This window comes from Abrus precatorius, unplaced genomic scaffold (assembly GCF_003935025.1).
Source record: "Abrus precatorius isolate BTA unplaced genomic scaffold, Abrus_2018 Scaffold10, whole genome shotgun sequence".
Classification (NCBI taxonomy): Eukaryota; Viridiplantae; Streptophyta; class Magnoliopsida; order Fabales; family Fabaceae; genus Abrus; species Abrus precatorius.
The window spans coordinates 23,825,776-23,846,381 of NW_020874292.1; the positions used below are offsets into that span (position 1 = coordinate 23,825,776).

A 20,606-nucleotide genomic window follows, 5' to 3' on the forward strand; every position below is an offset into this window, starting at 1 on the left:
TTTGTTATAAACCTTTTAAGTAGATATATGGTGCATCCTACATAGAAGTTGCTAAAAAAAGTATTGAGCTATATTAAAAGGGACTTCCAACTTTGGGATATTCTAAAAAGGAGAATAGATGAATAATCAATTACCTATATAAGTAGTTGGAGATTTAAATGATAGAAAAACTACTATAGTTACATTTTTCTACTAAACTCAAGTGTTATTTCTTAGTCCTCAAAGAAATAACTATAGTCACTTTGTTAACTATTGAAACTCAATAAAACATGTCTTGTAAACATATCTCTACAAGCTATATGCAAAAATGAAATAAGTGATCAATTGAATCATATTTTTCCTCCTTTATATTACTTAAATTTTTTTATTATATGAATTTATAATAAATATGTTTAATCTTATAATTATTTATTATTGAAAGTAATTTCTAAGAATTTAAAAAAGAATATATACATTCTATTTTATTTCCATAAATAGTGTATATAAAATTATTACTTTTTATGTGAATTTAACACACAATAAATAATAAATTTTTTATAAATAATTTTTTTTTTCTTTTAAACTATTCTTCAGAACATATAATTATAGTACAACTAAATAAATTTATTTGAACAAAAACAATTACTTAAATGCGCTTTTAGATGTAAATCAATTATATATTGATAAATGATAACCATTTCAATGAAAGTACTGGTGATTAAAAAAATAAAAGAAATTATGAATATCTTTTTACCATAACTTTTTAATGTATTTTTAACATTATTTTTAATTAATTTATAACTAATATTTTATGTAAGATCTCATTGTATATTTTAGATTTTTATTATTTAATGACTTATTTATTTATTAAAAAATAAATAGTTAAAATAATATTTTTGAAAACAATTTTCTTGTTTAAGATTTTTTAGCTACATTTGTATAAGTTGTACACGTTTTAAATTTTTTTTAAAGAGTTTTATAAACTAGAAACATCAAACTTATTTTTGTTAAGGAGTTTTATATATTAAAAGGACAATTTTTTTTTAAAAAAAGATTTCATATATTAAAAAGATAACATTTAAAAATTATGACACATGTTAAGATTACTATTAAAGAAAATGAAAAATAAAAAATAAAGAATAAAAAATTAAAAGTTAGAAGATTCAAGTTCCTTCCACGACACCATATGCATAAAATAGTATGTAGAAAGCTATTGTACCTTAATTAGTTGAGATTTTAGCATGTGTTATAATTTTAAGTTTGTCTTTTTCATATATAAAAAAGAGATAAAATTATTAAAATATGAGATTTTTTTAAAAATCACCAGTGATGTTCTTTTAGTACTTTTTATTATAGCTATTTTTTATTTTATTTTTTTTTAAATTTAAAAAATTACCATGGGAGAGTTTTGAATTTTTATGATTTGTTAATAAATTTTATAAAAAAAATAATCACAAACAATTTTAATTTTTTTTTAAATTTTGTTATTCTGTCACTACCTACACTAAAAATTGCTACTAATAATTTTTGGATCCCATATTTTCATAATTTTTTAAAAATTTATATTTTAATATATATAATTTATAAATCTCATATATATATATATATATATAAATAAATAATTCCTCGAGTTTTGTCTTTAGTATACAAATTTTTTTAAAAAATTATCATTTTAATGTGTAAATTTTTTCCAAATGCGAACCTCTTTAAAAATAATAAGATGTAAAATTTACAGTAACGTGAAAAAAAAATCTTAAACAAGAAATTTATTTTAAAATAATAATATTTTAATGATTAATTTTTTTAAAAATATTAAAATAGCCACTTATACACTAAGCACATAAGTTAATGAGCAAAAAAATAAATTTATTTTACAATTCTATAAATGATATTTATCTTATTATAAAAAGAAACCGAGTAATCCTAGAAACGCTGGTTTTAAATGTCACGTGACGTTTGACGATTGGGAGGCAAACGACGTGTCGCTTCATATGTTGAGCAAAATTGGAACACATGGTTTTGCAAAATTTTAAAGAAATCCATCAATCTGGGAGAGGGAGGGCTTGTGTTGTGTTAAGAAAGAACAGTAGAAAAGGAGAAGAGTGATTGAGATCAAAATTCAATGGCATCGAATTCGAATCAGCAAGAAGGGAACAAACCGGCGAAGAGGAAACCTGTGTTCACAAAAGTGGATCAACTGAAACCTGGTACCAACGGTCACACTTTGGTCGCTAAGGTTTTATCTTCCAACACTGTCTTACACAAAGGAAGACCCTCTTCATCCAACAACCTTCGTCCCACTCTCATCGCCGAGTGCCTCATCGGTGATGACACAGCCACCATCATCTTCACCGCTCGCAATGAACAAGGTTCAATTTCACCTACCCACTTTTGCAAAATCATTTCTTTTTATGTTTTTTTACTTTCCCATTTTTAAAAACCAATACTTTTCACGCGGGCACTGTTCTATTTGTCTCAATTTTGAGTTTTTCATTTGGGGTTTTCTTTTTACGATCTGCATTGTTCTGGCTTTTGTAAGATTGCGGTTGTTTGTTCGTTCTGTACCTTTAGCACTGTTTCATTTTCATTGATGCATTTGGGAATGGGAAGGTGTTTCGTCTTCAATAATGCATGATGGTGAGTTATTCTAGTGTTTCTTACTCGATGTATAAGCCTTCATTCCCAAATTTTTTTGGTTGGATTACGTGATGCCTTAATCGTACTTATTTTGATTCATCCTCAATGTATAAGCTTCTTCTGCTTTAATGATATTAATCCAGGAGATTTGATTCCGTCAGTACAAGGTGTTAACCAGCATAGAATCGCTTTATTGCGATGATGAAAGTGTGATTATGGTAATTGGAGAGTGGTAACATGGTTCCATTTCATGTGTTTTGTGATAGAAAGAAAGGTGTCTTATTTTGTATTCCAAATCTAAACTACTTTTAACAAAGATTTTAGTACATACTCGTTTTTGTAATTATTTAAATATTGTTACTTGGGTTTAACTTTTTGTTATGATCTCTCTAGTTATTTTAAGATTTGTAATATTCATGGGATTGAATAACCAGGAATGCCCCTTTCATCAGCCTTTTATTACGGGATTAATTTTTGTTTCTTTGTGAAACATGTGGACTTAGGCTTATATTTTACTCTCTATCTACACTAATGAGCATCACCTTAATGTTGGTTTTGTACTTTTCAAGATCCACATTCTTGAATATCTTCTCATTCTTGTTAGTTATCAGCGTTTACAAACAAGTCTTTTTAATTTTTGTAGTATAGGATCTTGGGAGTTAGAAAATGGTGACAGCTCCTTTAGACGTCAGGAAAAATGAGAGAATGGGAGCAGGATTGTGAAAATAGGATGCACATAGACAGGATATTTATGTACTGCTTGTTTTTACTCCCTTTTCTCATTCTTTCATACTTCAATGAGCAAAACCTAATAATAGGTCATATGAGATATGTACAAGCATTTGTCCCTTGGGAAATGCATTGTTGTCAGGTTTTTATGGAGTAAAGTTTTCGTTGATTTTTTCTAATTAAAATTACTTTGGATCTATTTCCATTGATAGGTAAAACGGGTATTGATATATGTACAGGCAGAAGATATATATTATGCTTTATTTATGTGATGATATGTCCTTTTTTATTTCTGTACAGTTGACTTAATGAAGGCTGGAACTACAGTTGTTCTTCGAAATGCAAAGATTGACATGTTTAAGGGATCAATGAGGCTGGCAGTTGACAAATGGGGGCGCATTGAGGTTACTGAACCTGCCAAGTTTGTAGTTAAAGAGGATAACAACCTATCTTTGGTTGAATATGAATTGGTGAACGTGGTTGAAGAATAGTTGCGTAGGAGAGTGCAAAGATAGCTTTATGATTTGTTTATGGTGCAATGGATACTCTCAAGGTAAAACTTAACTAGTGATGAATCGGTTGGTATACATTCTCACTTTATTAGCCCGTATTTCCCCTTAGACATATTTGACATCATTAGGATTAAGTTGGTGCCACTTGAACAATGTTGTGTCAAAGCGATCAAGATTTGCTATTATCTTATCTTTATCAGCAATTGTATCCATTGAACTTAAGAAAAGTAATGTTAATATTATTTCCCTGCATTTTCTTGTGCATTGACTTGCAATTTATTTTTGTTTTGATTTACATGCAATGTTATTATAACTCCTAGCCATACATGAATGCATATGAACGAATTATAGACACATGAATGAATTGTTTTTACGTGAATGTAGTGATTTGAACCTTATATTTGTCTTCGGCTCGATTAAGAAAAAAAGTCCTAAAAATTTTTGGGTTTAAATCATTAAATAGTTCATAAATTCGATATTGCAAATGAAACTCCAAAATCTTTCACACTTACAAATTTAATATTTCGTTGCCTGCTCCACAATTGAAGTAATTTCGACATCATGGGTGGGGCTGAATGACTGATGATAATAAAGTTATTTCTACATTAGTGTCTTGAGTTTGACTCGTTAAGCAGCAGTTAAGGATAAACTTCTCAAGTACATGAGCAAGAAAGAAAATTAAGTTCTTATGAATTCGTTAGACAAGATTAGAAGTCGGTTTGTATTGGTTTAAAGCCCTACCAGCTACCTGAAAAAATGAACTTTTATTTCATCCAAGAAAAAGGTTGCATACTCTTTTCAACGTATTTTTAATTATTATTGATTAAATTTTATTAAAAATAATAATTTAAAAATAAAAAAATAGTAAAATTTACATTATTTTATAGTTTTAATAGATTTTAATTATACATTTAATTTATCATAGAAGCAGAAAAAATAAATTTTATCGTGTACTCTAAAATAAAAGTATTTTATGCTATGATACGTAACGAGGTTAATGGTTTATTTAAAAAAAGATTATTATTAATTTTTAAAATAATAAAGAAATTGCACCTTTCACTTACAGAATAATAGATTGGGATCCTCTCATTTTTTGGCACGAATATAACTCTTATGTGTCGTTATTTTTACATTTTTGCTTAAGCAAAAAATAATTTGCTTAAGCAAAAATGAAAAACACGGAATATGAACGCTAACTCACCTTACTGATTACGGTACATCAACCAGCGAGCCACAATATGAACTGGCAAGAGCTGCGGCTTCAAACTTGTCCGTTGCTTTTCCTGGTTTATATGTCACTTGTTCCTTTTTTTTTAAAATCAACTTTCTTTACATCAATTAGAAAATTTCAAAGCTTCTTTAATCTCCAAGTTGCGCCTGAAATACATAAATCTTATTATGTAGCATCCAAAATTCTTTTAAAATTGAATAATGTAATGCTGCAAAAGATTATCTAACATACGGACAACACACAAATAAAGGTGGGCAATATTTGGTAAAAATGATTAGACGCACCGACAAGCAATGTCTCGGTCATTGTTTTGACAAAAAATAAAAGTCGCAACGAGTTTTAACCTTAAACTAAAGGACACGCTTTTTAAATGAATAATTTTAAAATTTACCTTCAATTTTTGATAGATCCTTTTCATTTTTAATTGATAAAGAGTATTTCAAAGTTTTATATTTTTAAAGTAATAAATGCATACAGTTTCTTTATTTAATGCTTGCTTCATAAAGTACAAAAAAGATTATTACAAAGATATAACAAAGCTTTTTTTCTTTTAATATGAATAGCGAATGTTAAAACTTTGTTAACATATTAATATATTATGCGCTTGCCTATATTAAGGAGTCTGGCATTTACGCATCACGATCTTGCACCATTTGATATAAAGAATTTGGTAAAGGCATATAAAGGGACAACAGGTTGATCCAAAACATTGGTAAAGCAAGGTAAACATTTGAATGTCGCAGGTTGCCCAGAAAAAAGAGAGATACTGCAAATCATTTTTATGGTCTCGAATTTCATCGGTCTAAATATATTTAGGATAATCTGATGTGTTCCATTTCGTTCTCGCGCATATTAGCATAGTACTATTCCCTATAAAAATAATCCACTTTCTGACATAAGTTTCTGGAAGCCAATTGCAACGAAGGGTCCTCGTCTCCATCCAAATAATCGGTTGACTTCTTAATTGATTGTGCTAATCTGTAGTAGTTACTGAGATTGGTCTAAAGCACGCTTGTATAAACATTGACAATCAGGGTAACGAGTGGTACACTCGTGTAGTAAACCATTTCCAAGAACAGGGTGAAATAAATCATTGTAATTCGCAAGTATAGAATTGTTGCAAGGATGTTTGAAATAAAATAACAATCATACCTAAGCATGATACCAGCTCCGGATGCTTGTACAGTTTTAAGTCTTGCGAGTTTTCATATTCAACCAAGGAGAAAATTCTCTAAGCGGGACTAATAAAGTAAACTGAAATCCATAGAAAGTACGCGCAGATGCACCGCACCCACAAACAGCAATCATCCATCTAGAATTCAAAAAGAAAATAATTTAAGAAAATTCCAATCTATACACCACTGCCGCACAAAAATCGGATACAAAAGGCCAAGATAATTAATAATCATACTAATGTATAGTAGTAAATTATAAAATGCAAATCATTTAAATACAAAACATAAATCCACAGCAAATGGAAATTTCGAAACATTACATGGCTAGTCCCCAAGCCTAAAGCCAAAGAGCAAATGATCACGACCCTAAACAAGAAAACAGCCAAGTCAAAATAAAGTGTTGCAAAGAAAGTCGAAATCCAAAGCAGAATAAAAAGAAATATGCCATTTCAACGCATTGCCCATTTTACAAGCACATGCTCAATTTTAAAAATTCCAAATCATGTGCTTACAGACCAGCAGTCATCAGGGATTTCACGCAAGATTATTAATAGTATCTTAGTCAACAAGAACTACAATTCTGTGGTGACATTTAGCAAACAATTTGAATCTTAAGTTTGACAATGCAACATCATAATAATGGTTTTCTGAATGCAGAAAAGTAAAGTAGAAAATTTACACCATGAGACACATAGATCTGACGCTGCATTGAGGTTAGTTTAAAATTCTACGGATCCTTAATGGTTGTGATAGTTTGCATAAACATATTAAAAGGTGATTAATCGATGTTCTTAAGTTGTACGCATGAACACTCCCATTCTACACATACACCGAATAATAAATTCAGCAAATTCAAAGTAATAAACCAAAATGATACAGTATATATACAAAAAAAGTATTTAGAAATCAATATTAATATGTAATTATAAAAGTGGATTCTAATTGTTTGTTTGCTAATTCATTTCTGTACTCTCAGCAAATGCTTGTTCGGTGTTAGAGTGTACATGAATAATTTAAAATCCAAAAAAAAAATAAAAAATTACTTAACCACCTTTTTTAGAGTGCATCTACATAAAACCTTGCTCGAACCCTCTGTCATGCATCATACATCATCATTGCAATCTGAGTGAATACAATCAATCAGTATGATCTCATATGATTATCTCTAAGCGAAAGTTAATTTATATAGAGGTCTAGGCATTTTAAAAAATGGTATGCACTAAATGAGACAATCCATAATACCCCTTGAGAGAGAGAGAGGAGAATCGCTCGTTTACTCAAAGTGAAAGTTCTTTGTTGTGAAAAGTTGATGCAGAAAAATTAAAATAACTGGGGAACTACAAAGAAATACAATTAAATTGCACCATAGCCCCACAATAGTTTTTATGAGATATGGTGTTCAGTATCTCATTTTACATTCAATTTAGAACTCTCATCCTCTTACTAATCTACAGAAGACAAGTTCTCAATGCTTCAAAACCCAAAATTTGAAACAAATCCATGTGACACCATCTTTGATGCTTGATCTTCATCTAGTCTTCTCTTGCCCTACAAAGAGGAAAAAATATACATCCTTTCATTGTGAGAGCAAGAGAGAGAGCCTAACGAAAAAAAGGAAATGTTTGAACAGCAAAAATAGCTGGCCATATCACCCAACATTTTCACCCGAAATAGGTTATTCACACAAGCCTTCCCTACCCATCTAGAAAGGATAAAAGTTAAAAAGAAAAGAAGAAAAAGATTGTGCGGACAAGACAACATTATTTTTTATCTAGAAACATTGATGATCTGAAAAATTATGTATAATCCATTGCATTCGGCTAAGAAACCTTGTTTATTATTACAGAAGTCACGATGACATAAACAAAAAAACTTTCACCCTTTAGATTCTAGAAAGAAAATCTTCCTTCGAATAAGGTAAAGCTCACGATTAGAAAACTTGACCCCAGTAAAACGTTTAAAATGTTCCGGACTCATTAACAATCAAATCCTATATAATATAAGTTACAATAACATTTCATTTCAGAATCCAATGCTCGCATTCCATAAATTTAGCTCATGAAGAAAAAGCCGTGCACATAAACGCTCAATTACATAATCAAAGGAAACAAGCAAACCAAAAAAATGACATGAAATTAAACGGAGAAGAAAAGAGAAAAGAGGGGAATACCTTCAGGGGTCCAACCGTAGGAGTGGCGAGAAACAGAGAGCATTGAATTCAGCAATGCGGAAGCGGTGGCACTGTGATAAGGAAGCATCGATTCAACGCAGCAACTCGCTTCTACCGGCAACCTATACCCCAATTTTTTTAATCAAATTGAAAAAAAATTCGGGAAAATGTGATAGAGAAATGTTGAACGCCGTTACCTGAAAGCGCGATTTGAGATTGAGGTTTGCTTTGGGAGCCGAAACGGAGATCGAGTGGGTCTCGGCCTAGCTCCGGCAGCCAGATTCGCCGCACCGGCTGCTCTGGAGGCTGCGGAGCGCAGCAAACACCTGGCGGCGGACATCGTAAGGAAATACCACCCGTGTGACTGAGGGGTTTTGGATTTTGTTTGGGGGGTTTTGCTATTTCTTTTTTACAATTTTTTTTCGTTCATATTTTTCATCAGGAGTTGTGGGCTTCGAATCTCTTTTTATTGGACTTCATGGGCCTACATATTTCCCTTTCTTTCGACACTTCTTCTTTCACTCGTCAATGGCGAGACAAACTACTTAAAAATCTAGCAATCCCTTTTACAGGTTAAATACTTATTGATAAAAAATTTTAATTTCTATTCAAGATTTTTTTTTAAATTTAGTTCTTATAAATAAAATAATAATAATTTCTCCGGTGCCTTATAAATCAAGATGACATTCTATACTTTCTCATATGTATAACAATTATTATTGTTAATTTTAAAATAATATATAATAAAGTTAGTAGTTTATTTAAAAAAATTATAAATATTACTTAATCTCTAAAATATTATAAAAATTACAATCATTAATTTATAGAGAGTATTCTTTAAAGTTTACAAGTATTATAACAATCACGATAGAAAAATTTATATTAGTCTTTATATGAAAATTCATTTTAAATTGTCTCTTTTATTACGATATGTTGTATTAACATCAAATTTTTCTCCTAGATAATATTTTTTCATCATCTTCATAAAAGTATTCTAAATTTTTTAAATAAGTTTTATATTTTTTTCGTACCTTTTTAATTCACGATATTCAACTTTATCATATAAGTTAACTTTTTTTTTAGTTGAAAAACAACAATAAGAATAATACAAATGATTTGTTGAATTATTTACTTTGTGTTATTCTTTGATGACAGGGAATCATATACATACATGTAACAAATAAACAATCCTATTCTAAGGCTTGGATTACGTGATCCATGTCAGGGGAATCTGACTAAAACTATTTTAGGAAACTATATATATATATATAATATGAAAAATTTATACAAAATTAAAACCATATATTACACAATATTTTGTAATACTTCTCCTCAAGTTGGAGAGTGAAAGTCATCAACTCCCAACTTGTTGTGCAACGTTATAAACAGGTCATTTTTCAAAGCCTTTGTAAATTTATCTGCCAATTGAAAGTGAGTTTGGTACGTAAGATGGATTGATCATTCCAGCTTATACTTTCTCTTGAACAATGTGACAATCTATTTCAATATATTTCTTACGCTCATGAAAAATAGGATTTGCTGTAATGTATAAAGTTGTCTTATTGTCACAAAATAATTATGTAGGTGTTGTTTGCTACACTTTTAGATCTAGTAATATTTAACATAACCAAGTTAGCTCTAAACTAGTATTAGTCATAGCTCTGTGTTCGGCTTCTGTTGATGATTTACAGATACTGGCTTGTTTCTTGGATTTCCATAAGATGAGAGAATCTCCAAGAAAAATGCAATAACTTGTAACTGACCTTCTTATGCCACTACAATCTCCCCAATTTGAATAGTAAAAAGCTTTCAAGGTAAGATTATTGGTTGATGGAAACAATAAGCCTTGAGTAGGAGTACCTTTGATTTATCTTAGAATTCTCATAGTAGCATCCCAATGAAGTTTTCAAGGATCATGCATAAATTGACTCAATGTAAGAACATAAAAAACAATGTCAGGTTGTATCACACTAAAGTAAACTAGTCTACCAACAAGTCTTTTTATATTTAGTTGAATCATTCAACAAAGGCTCATCTACGGAAGTGAGTTTCAAGTTTTGTTTCATTGGAAACTTGTCTAGATGTGCACCAACGAGTCCTGAATCTTACCAATATATCTAAAGCATATTTTTTTTTTAGACATAAAACTACATATCTAGGATTGGGACGACTCAGTACCTAAAAATATTTCAAAATTTCAAGATCTATTATACAAAAGTACTTATGAAGAAATTCTTTAACAAACTTCATTTCTTGTTAAGAAGTATGTCATCCATATAAATAAGGATTGCAGTAAATGAAGTACCTTAAGATTTGGTGAAAAGAGAGTAATCAACCTTTGATTGTTGGTAACCAACCTGCTAACTGGTATTTGAAAATATGGAAAACCAATTTCTTGATGCTTGTTTAAGTCCATAAAGTGATTTGTTAAGCTGACATATAATGTTCTTCTCCTGTTGGCAAAGATCAAGTGGAGGCTCCATGTATCATCTCCTTTAAGTCACCATGAAGAAAAGTATTCTGTACGTCTAATTGGTGGATTAACCAATTGCAAGTAGCAATAACTGTTAGAAGATAATGAAGTGTAGTGAGTTTGGTAGTAAGAAAAAATGTTTCTTGATAATCAATGCCTTTAACTTGGGGTGTATCCCTTAGCAACAAGACGTGCCTTGTAACGTTCAATTGTGTCATCAAATTTATATTTTGTTTTGTAAACCCATTAACAACCTATAGGTTTGTGACCAATAGGGAGAGAAACCAAACTCCATGTATTATTTTGTTGTAATGCTTCTAATTTTATTTTTATTGCTTCATGCTAATATGGATCAAGGATAGCTTGATCTTATGAGTTAGGTTCTTTATGGCTTGTGATCTAGAAAAGCACAATGGACATATGAAAGACTAGAGTATGAAAAGTAGTGAGGAAAAGGATATTGTGCACCTGATGCAAAACTTGTCTTTAAGTTAGATGTATTGACTTGTGCAGACAATATGTAGTCTTTATGCCATGTTGGAGGTTCCTTATCATGAAGAGATCATTTTATTTGGGGGAGTGGAAGATGTTGGAGGATGAAGGCTCAAAATATATGGTAGGTTCTCGAGAAGTGGGCTCTTGGATGTTAGGTGATTGATTTGGTTGAGATTGATTGGATGAAATTGTAGTAGTGGCATAGCTTTTGGTAATGTCAAAAGAAGGATAAGGTAGCATAGAGATAGGAGTTTGAATATTTGAAATTAAAGGAAAATTGTCTTTACAAAATTTTACATCACGACTGATGAAAATTTTTGTAGTTTCAAGATCATATACTTTGTAATATTTTTTGCTAGTAGGGTATCTAATAAAAATGCAATGTTTAGCACCAGAATCAAATTCATGAGTAGGATGAACAACTGTTACATAACATAGACAACTGAAAGCTTTTAAATGATTAAGAGATGGTTGACGATTGTATAGTAATTTAAAGGGTGACTTATTAGATAATAACGGTGATGGCAAGTGATTTTTGAGGTAAATAACAGTTAACACACACTTACTCCAAAAAGTAAGAGATAGATGAGATTGAAAAAAGTAATGCATGTGCCACATTTAAAATATGGCAATGTTTGCATTCTATAACACCATTTTGCTGCATGATGTAAACACATGTGCGCTGGTACTCAATTTTAAGTTTGAAAATAATTTCTCATAGACATAAACTCTAAACCATTGGCCATCCTAATAGCTTTGACATATGCTTGAAACTAATTATAAGCAAAATTAATGAAAGATTATAGGATTTTTTGAATTTCATATTTGTTTTGCATAAGAAATATCCACGTGCATATTGTAAAGTCATCCATGACAATAAGAAATAAATGTTCCTGTGAATGTGCAAAAACTTTATGAGGGCTCCAAATATCATAATGTAACAAGTCAAAAGGAGCATGAGTTGATATTGAACTTACAAGAAAAGGAAGTCTAGTTTGTTTAGCCATAGGACAAATATTACAATTATTGTTAAAAGAAGTATTATTATTAGAAGGCAACAATAGAGAAATTAATTTAAGAAAAGGTAGTGATAGGTGTCCGAGACATATATGCCCTAAATTTGAGAATTGAGAAACTTGATAAGAGACATGTATCTTTTATAAAGGAGACATGTAATAGAGACTATCATATTGCTTACCTAAACCAATCATCTTCCTCATAGCCAAGTCTGCAAGACACATAAGGTAGCAAATAAAATGGCACAACAATTTAGAGTTGTTGGTTTTATGGTAAAAAAGTAAAATAAAATAAAGAAAAGGAAATGGACAGAATTGTGAAAAGAATGAATGGAGAAAAAACTCAACTTTTATTCAATAGCAACAGGAGAAAGTGAGAGTTCTCTAGACCAAATCTTGCTAAGAAAAAATTATTAGAAACTTGTGTAAAAATTTATGTCTAGTGTTCTTGCTCGGGCGAGAATGACTCGTTAAGATGAGAGTCTGCCCACGTAATGAAATTCAAAGTTCTAAACTTGCATTACAAGACAAGTAACTTCTTCTCACTATTCTCTCTGATATCTCTCTTCCCTTTTCTAGATAAAACTCCCTTAAACTTTGAACTAGCCCAACATCTATTCTACTTGATTCCAAGTAAATTCTTTGAAACTCAATCTTCTAATCTTACTTCTATTTCTCTATTTTCTTCCTTCTCAAAAGTGTTCCATTTTGAAAGATATAGGAAGAACTTGATCTTTTGACGATATCTTCCATGAATCTTTTTACAAATCATCTTATCGAGGTAAGGATAGCTTTATCCCATTGTTAAAACGTTGAATATAGTTTGTGCTTATGAATATGTGATATATTGCATTTATTTATTTCATGAATATTTGTTTAAATTAGAATTTTGATATTAGTTAAATTTGGTGATGCATGTTTGGTTGATATTGAATGACTAAACTGTATTTGTTTAAAATATATGACTTGGACTAAGTTCTGATGTTTGTGACCTTAGGCACGATTTATTTAACCGAATGATAAAAATTGAATGGAGAAAAATGTATTATCAGTAACAAGTGATGAAAGGAATTAATATGAATGATTACAGAGATACATTGGCGTATAGAATTCAGAAATGATTTTGAAAATCTAGGGTAAATGAGGGTGGTGAATGTTATTCATAGTGATTATGCATAAATTGATGAAAGCATAAGCATCACAGTCCTTATACTTGTTTCCTAACTAGACTCTTAACTATACCTTTGTTAAGGGCCCGTTATTGTGTACGTTGTATTTGTACACATGGACTAACTGACAATCATTTACCTATATGTGTAATACCTCATGAAATGTTGGAGACAACGATTGATTGTGATCACGTTGCACGAGGGTGTGCGTATAGGATAGATTGACAGATTGCATTGCATGATTGATGCATGAGTTATGATATTATTGATGTGTATTGTATTGAGTTTGATAATGTGAAAATTCATATTTGTATTTTGATTATGATTTAGTGGTGAGTAGAGAATTCATCCCCACTAATATTTTCAGGAAATAAGGATGACTACTTCATAGAGACCCATTAGATTGATAGAGTGGACTGTAAAGAGTAGGCTAAATTATATATTTAGGGAATGACAATGAGTTTTTCACTATAAATTTGTGATAGATAATGAAAATGGATTTGGAGACATTTTTACTTTAGAGATTACAATAGAATATATTGTCTCTTTTTCATACTCTATTAGTGGTAGGATCCACCACACCCTTAGTCTATATATATAGAGAGGAACAGTCCAGACACCAGATGCTGTGAATTATGTGTACACCTTCCACAACCACGATCATAAGAGAATGTTAGTTACTTTTACCTGAGAACATATTATTGGCACAAAAGTCATTGCAGATGCTGGAGATTTCTGTGATGAAGACCCAACACCGGAAGAGGTAGAAGAGATAGATGGCCAGTTTGAGGATGATGTCTAGGACTACATCTCCAGGTTGTTGTGTGGAAAAAGAGGACTCATTAGGACTTAGATTATTTTGATTTCATAATTACGTAAATGAAGTCTTAATTTATTTATTTTTATCTATAAATATTAAACTTTTGTATCTAAATAAAAGTCAATATATGTATATTTTCTTACTGAGCAAATGTAAATTTGTTTAACAAGTTATAATGAAAAGTAAATATTTATCTCACCTCACTATGAATATCTTTGTATTTTTACAATTTGATAAATAAAGTGAAAGTTTAAATTTTTTTAAAGTTTTCAAGTTATAAGTGTAAAGAAATTCATTTATTTGTCATTTCTTTGTTATAAATGATTACACAAATCAAATGATAAATTAATGGCGTCACAAATGTACCAATGATAAAGAAGAAGAAAATTCTTTACTTTAGATACGACTTAAGGACATGGTTGATATTTCAAATATTGGGATATGGATGATGGAAGAGAAAACAAGAATTATGATAAGATTATAATAATGTAGATAAGTGGTAATATTGGAGATGAAAATGTTGAAGGTGATGCTCATATAAAAACGAATTAAGACATGAAACTAGATATGAACAAATATGAAGCAAAATATGAGGCTTATTTGAAAAATCTGAAATACTCTCTTAAAGATGATACAAAAATGTCACTTGACATTAATATGAAAATGTCACTACAACAACATAGACAAAATAAAAAATAATTTTTTTGCATAAAGATTGATATACAATATTTTTAACCTATAGGGATGAAATTACAAAATAATCTTATAAAAAGGATTAAAAGATAATTTAAATATGACAAGTTGAATTACAATTTGTCAAGAAAATAATTGATGTTATTATAACATATTGTTATAGTAAAGATGAAATTAAAAAAAAATTTATATAAAGATTGATATATAATATTTTTAATCTATAGAAATTAAATTATAAAAATGAATCTTGCTTAAGGATTACAAGTTTATTTGTTTCAATAGTCATTTACTATTTATTAGAAAGGAAATTTTTTTATTAAAGTAAAATTGTCACTAAAATAAAATATCAAGATGTTAACTTTTACATTATAAATTTAAATTTTTTTTTTGGGAATTGAGGACAATTTGCATTAGACCCTTCTTTTAATAATGCGAGTTTATCATTATTTAATAATTTTTATTTTTAAAATGTTAATTTATTAATTATTTAAAACAATATCTAATTTTTTAAAAATAAAAATTTCCTTTTATATTATAATTTAAAATTGAAATTTTATTTAGTTTCTATTTTTTGTCTCATTAATTATTTATACTCAAAAACTGATATTTTAATTTTTAAAAATTTCTATTTTCCTCTTAAATGGAGATGAAAATTACAGTTGGACTCAATGACTAGTTAAAAAAATAATAGACGAGAATTATCCGCTAAATAGAGTTGGAGCCGTGTAATAGTATTTACTAGCAAAATTACTAGTAATTTATTCCGAATCCAATTCTATTTTCCTATCTACCTAAAATTTTGAAACCACATTATTTTTAATCATTATTTGAACAATTAAAAATTAACACTATATATAATATTATATATTATTATTTTTAATCTTAATTTACTTTTTATCCTTTTTTATATACATGCACCAGGGTATAAACATTTTGCATTTTATAACAGGCTGTGAGACTTATGCCGTTAGGTGTACTGCGTCATCGCAGCAGTTAATATATCGAAGTGGGTCATGCACGTACTTTCTTGTATGGGAATGGGAAGTAGCTTCCATATTTTGACTCTTGCGCTTATTTGACTAATTTTTCATGACGTATATGAAGTCGTATATGTTAGATTCCTGACCCGACCCCACAAATTCACTTGCAACACTCCAAAATCGACTTCAATTATACTTTATCGTGTCTTGCATAATTTTACACAGCTGGTTGCTATGATTTTTCAGGCACCAGAATTTATTAGGATAGTTTGCTTGGGTATGTATAATTTTCCGAGTAACAACAATTTAAATGGTTGGACCACAAATAGCACAAATGGAGATAGGAAAATGCAATTAATCTTGGATTCTAGTGAGAAAATACTAGTAACATTCTTTTATTATATTCCCATAGTATGAAATAGAACAAAGTTTCAACAAACTTGGGGAAGTTATAACGGGTCTTGTAAGAAAAACTGGTAGAAATAACTCGAAATCATTGGTGAATTTTGACTATGAGCAACAACAGAATTAAGAATTCATACACTGTGAACGGTACAACCACGTAACTAGTTCCTTGAGCTCTTCTTACTCTTTCTAATCTTTAGAAAGGTATCAAGTAGCATGGGTATGCAAACAACTCGAGACATATCCACTCCTTGTACTTTAGAGGCATTAGAAGTAGAACCTTTTGTTAATTTCTTCTCCCTCTCTTCAAACTTTAATGAGTTTGGGAAGTACAAGCGTCCTCTGTCACCTGCTCTAATTCCAATTAGCTGCGCAAGCGATACACTGTTGTCTTGGAAGAATGATGCCGTCGACTGGTTGTTGCAACAGAAGAGGGCAGTAGAATAAACTGTAAGCATATGTGAAGTTTACAAGCTTCTAATTTTTATTGGTTCATAAAAAGAGTAACTTTCATGGTCTATGATGTGATCTATTTTATATACATTTTCAAGAAGTTTTAAGCCATTATTATAGTAAGATGTTAGAAATTTTTTTCCATGTTTTTGGATTATATACTCTTTCCATTAATATTATGACATCTGCACGACTGATTTTTTTTCCTTCTTTAAATATCTTTTAAAGAGGAAAGTAAGAGAAAAATGTCTAATTAAGAATACTAGCTGCTGAAGGAATAATAACCATAAGAATACAGAAAATTTGTTTAGTAATGCTGATGGCAAGAGCAACAATTGAGTTTCACAGGATTCCTTTCCACTACTAAAAGGGATGCTATTATGTCCTAGAAATTAAGATGTTAATAGTTTCATTTGTACACACATACCTAGGACAGTTGGACATGAAATACAAAGCCTATGATGTTAGCAAATAATATTCTTTTTTGTTCCTAAGTGATATTCATTCAATGGCAATGAGGAGTAAAGCATAATATCAGACCAACAGTGAGAAAGGAAAAAGAAAAGGAACACCTCAGTATCAAGGTTAGAGGATGAAAATGAAGAGAAACTGGTGGATGGCACGTCCAATTGGTATGGTACCACTGAAGCTCCTGGAAGGGAATCCACAATCCTAAGTCTCATACTCAAGAAGCCAAGCCCAAGTGGCCATCCAATTGGCATGTCATCATTCTGAGAAGAGATAACAGTAGCAACACTGAATACTTTCATCTTGTTTGAATAAGTGCGAATGAAAAGTTGCATAATAATTTCAACAGACATATATGCATGTCCAAAAAACACCAATGCCTTAATTACAAGATTATTCAAAAGAACAAGGTGAAATTTAAAAGTTATGATGAATAAAATGTGATACCTCCTCTTTTGCAACATTCAAAATCACGCAATGAATATTATAAATACAAATAACACCTATTAAGTTATACACTTTTTTCATCATACCGAATTATTTCAATTCCAGAATATGGATCAAACTGATCTTAGTAAAGATAATGGCTATCGCATTCTCCTCATTGAAAGAAAGAATAACAAAACGGGTAGGGCATCTGAACAAAAACATTCAAAAAGTCAAAAGAGATCCTCTTTACAAACACGATTTGGGTGAGAATGGGCTTTTTTCTAATTATGAAAAGGAAAAAAGATTGATGTTAATTGACCTAAAAAAACAATATCGGGAAAGAAAAAAGCTGTACTGAATTGGAGAAGTTATAGTGATGAAAGCAGTGCAGTATGGAAGGTACCATTGCTGCCACTGTTCAGTAAGTGTTGTGTGTCAAGCGAAGCTGTCTCACATTCTAACACTGTTGAAATTCTATTACTATCCTCCTTTAGGTAGAAGTAACTATTCTTTGCTCTAAGAATCTAGCTCAGCTAATAAGGATGATACAACTCTTCCCTTTTATGGATGTGAGGAAAGAAGCGATTTTCAAACCGTGTTGTCCTAAAATTAATTTCCAAAACCCTGAAGACTTTTTTAATAAAGTATATCCATCAAAAGAACTAAATACTGGGGGGCAAGTCGGCAAGATATTTGTTTCTAGATTCCAAGATTCAGGGAACTCGTTCTGAATAGCTGGAATCTACTTTTAGTTTCCATCTCAGTAAATTGCGTCACAAATTAATCCTAGTTCCTATACTCATTTAAAGAATCTTCACAACAAAACCTTCAAATGTTTTTTACAAGGCTAATCGTTTGTACAGCCAATTTAAGTGTTTGTTTCTCCCAGTTACACTAGTTTTTCCACCAGCATTTTACCTAAATGAGGTTTCTAAAAGAAAATTATCTTGAAATTATTAAGGAAAATAAGGGAGGGAAGAAGTGATGGAGATTAGACTGTCGGTATAGTTAGCAAATGATTGGTGTTCAGCAGAAGTTTAAACATGCAATCTTATGATTCAGTGGTTTGTATGAACTCATTTCTCCAGATATTTCAGATATATTTCTCACTCCTGCTGTACATTAACTATTTCTTAATTTGTTCCCTCCTGCTTTTAGATCTGCCCCACTTCATGTGCAACTCACTTAGACTTATTACTTAACATCATCAATATTCAATATAAAGTATAAAGAATAGTAAGTCAAAATGAGATGGATGCTAGTACATATAATTGTTCCACTGAGACTGCTACTACACCATCTACATATGGCACGGTATGCTCAAAACGAACACTTTGATCTTTCGCTTTCCTGGCTATAACTTTTTAGCTACTAAAATTATCAATTAATTAACATCCTGAGAGGGGACCGGTAAATTTTACCATGTTTTCTGTACATTAAAAGGGACATGTTGATATAATTACGACTGATGTATCAGTTCAAGTTACATTCTTACAATTAAGTTCGGAGAACAAACTTTGGTGGTTTTAATGAAAGGTTAAATCGTGTGACTACCGGTGCAGCAACCACTAACTTTATGGTCCTAACTAAAGACACTTATGGGATCTTTTCTTTGTGTCAGTCCATCTGGAAAATTCAAATTCTATACACATCGATAGACAAGGTTATCTTTACTTCATACCAGTCCATTTGGAAAATACAAATTCTACATACATATATGACATGCAAGATTACTTACACAAAACTATTCCCTAAGCATGACAAATCCTAGAAACAATAACTAACATAATAGCAAGAATTCAACTCACATTTCATAAAATCTGACATTCAAGAATGCCAATAATTTAACAAGATAGAACAACCTAAAATCTGTGCCTTATGAACTAATTCTTATTTAATGCAGGAAATCAACTGGGGAAAGAACATTGCATAAGGCTTATAACATAAGGACTCACAGTGAGCAAAACAAGAGGCACAAAAAAGATTCAGTTTCAATTCCATTGATTTCAGTTTAAACACTAAACAGTCCAAACATACTGACATTCATGGATCAATCGCATTGAACAGACCCCAAAAAATGTCTTGATCTTTCATTGACAAAACAGTGAAACAACTGATAAACCAGCTGGAAAAGGTAGTAGATGGGGACAAGAGGTGCTGAATACCATAGAAAAAATGGAGAAAGAAGGCGCAATGTGAGAGTATCTTTGTTCTTATGTATGCAAAAAATACAAGCAAAGCATGAAATTATTACCTCTGCAACCATGGCTTCTCTGCCCTCCCCTGAGAAGTTGATGGGAAAATGATGATCACAGAGAAAACACAGCAAAATAAAAGTAAAAAAAAAAATGTTTTGGGGGAAACCAATGGTGAATTTACGTGTCTCCTAACTAGAATTCTTCCTTAAACATCAGACATTTAAGAGTCTGGTCCCACTTGACCTGCTGAACTTTACTTGAGCTAAACATTTTTTTTACCCCAAGAATCCAAATTTTGATAAGTAAAATCAAAGCAAAGAATTGAAGGAAAATAATGCCCCAAAATAAACATTAGAGAAGAAGATACAATAATAACAAAAAGAGTAACATATAATTAGAATAATGACTTTATCTTTAATTTAGCGCCATATTTTAAATTTCTTAGGCAAGAGCACTTCAAAAACTATCAGTGAAGAACAAAAGTAAAGGGCTTTATTAATTGATACGTGATAGAAGAGACGTGTTGTTATTCTTTAGAGGGGCATTTAGCTTTTGAATTTGGTGGAGAAGTAGA

The 20,606-nt window shown here is 30.5% G+C and overlaps 3 protein-coding genes across 8 annotated transcripts; 1 reads left to right on the plus strand and 2 right to left on the minus strand.

Moving 5' to 3' along the window:
• The first annotated feature begins 2,030 nt into the window (after positions 1 to 2,030).
• Positions 2,031 to 3,921, plus strand: LOC113874981 (uncharacterized protein At4g28440-like). The gene is made up of 2 exons (XM_027513351.1): positions 2,031 to 2,348; positions 3,646 to 3,921. Exons 1-2 carry the CDS (start codon positions 2,102 to 2,104, stop codon positions 3,834 to 3,836), a joined length of 438 nt encoding a protein of 145 aa, XP_027369152.1. The 5' UTR covers positions 2,031 to 2,101; the 3' UTR covers positions 3,837 to 3,921.
• Positions 3,922 to 6,027: 2,106 nt separating this feature from the next.
• LOC113874987 (protein NUCLEAR FUSION DEFECTIVE 6, chloroplastic/mitochondrial-like) lies at positions 6,028 to 8,818 on the minus strand. Of its 5 annotated transcripts, none has more exons than XR_003506130.1 (4): positions 8,631 to 8,818; positions 8,434 to 8,555; positions 7,315 to 7,385; positions 6,028 to 6,400 (listed from the first exon to the last, which is right to left on the minus strand). XR_003506130.1 is itself a non-coding variant. In XM_027513387.1 (3 exons), the coding sequence occupies exons 1-3, from the start codon at positions 8,771 to 8,773 to the stop codon at positions 6,393 to 6,395; spliced, it is 273 nt and encodes a 90-aa protein (XP_027369188.1). In that variant the 5' UTR covers positions 8,774 to 8,818; the 3' UTR covers positions 6,028 to 6,392. The 5 variants fall into 5 exon arrangements, 3 of the variants coding, with proteins under 3 accessions (XP_027369188.1, XP_027369180.1, XP_027369167.1); XR_003506127.1 differs by lacking the exon at positions 6,028 to 6,400 and adding an exon at positions 6,483 to 6,629; XM_027513387.1 differs by lacking the exon at positions 7,315 to 7,385.
• A 7,720-nt stretch (positions 8,819 to 16,538) lies between these two features.
• Positions 16,539 to 20,173, minus strand: LOC113853167. 2 transcript variants are annotated; one of them, XM_027483654.1, is made up of 3 exons: positions 20,089 to 20,173; positions 17,510 to 17,668; positions 16,539 to 16,897 (listed from the first exon to the last, which is right to left on the minus strand). In XM_027483654.1, the coding sequence occupies exons 1-3, from the start codon at positions 20,098 to 20,100 to the stop codon at positions 16,646 to 16,648; spliced, it is 423 nt and encodes a 140-aa protein (XP_027339455.1). In that variant the 5' UTR covers positions 20,101 to 20,173; the 3' UTR covers positions 16,539 to 16,645. The 2 variants fall into 2 exon arrangements, with proteins under 2 accessions (XP_027339455.1, XP_027339456.1); XM_027483655.1 differs by having other exon boundaries at positions 16,790 to 16,932.
• Positions 20,174 to 20,606: the final 433 nt, after the last annotated feature.

What these genes read in the sequence shown, in the direction of transcription:
- LOC113874981 (XM_027513351.1), top strand. Translation starts at nt 2,102, where the DNA reads ATGGCATCGAATTCGAATCAGCAAGAAGGGAACAAACCGGCGAAGAGG. An exon ending in CACCGCTCGCAATGAACAAG is followed by an intron (nt 2,349 to 3,645) that starts GTTCAATTTCAC and finishes ATTTCTGTACAG; the next exon opens with TTGACTTAATGAAGGCTGGA.
- LOC113874987 (XM_027513366.1), bottom strand. Translation starts at nt 8,773, where the DNA reads ATGTCCGCCGCCAGGTGTTTGCTGCGCTCCGCAGCCTCCAGAGCAGCC. An exon ending in ATCTCAAATCGCGCTTTCAG is followed by an intron (nt 8,556 to 8,630) that starts GTAACGGCGTTC and finishes ATTGGGGTATAG; the next exon opens with GTTGCCGGTAGAAGCGAGTT. An exon ending in CTACGGTTGGACCCCTGAAG is followed by an intron (nt 7,812 to 8,433) that starts GTATTCCCCTCT and finishes TCCTCTTTGTAG; the next exon opens with GGCAAGAGAAGACTAGATGA.
- LOC113853167 (XM_027483654.1), bottom strand. An exon ending in CCTCTAACCTTGATACTGAG is followed by an intron (nt 16,898 to 17,509) that starts GTGTTCCTTTTC and finishes TGCAACAACCAG; the next exon opens with TCGACGGCATCATTCTTCCA.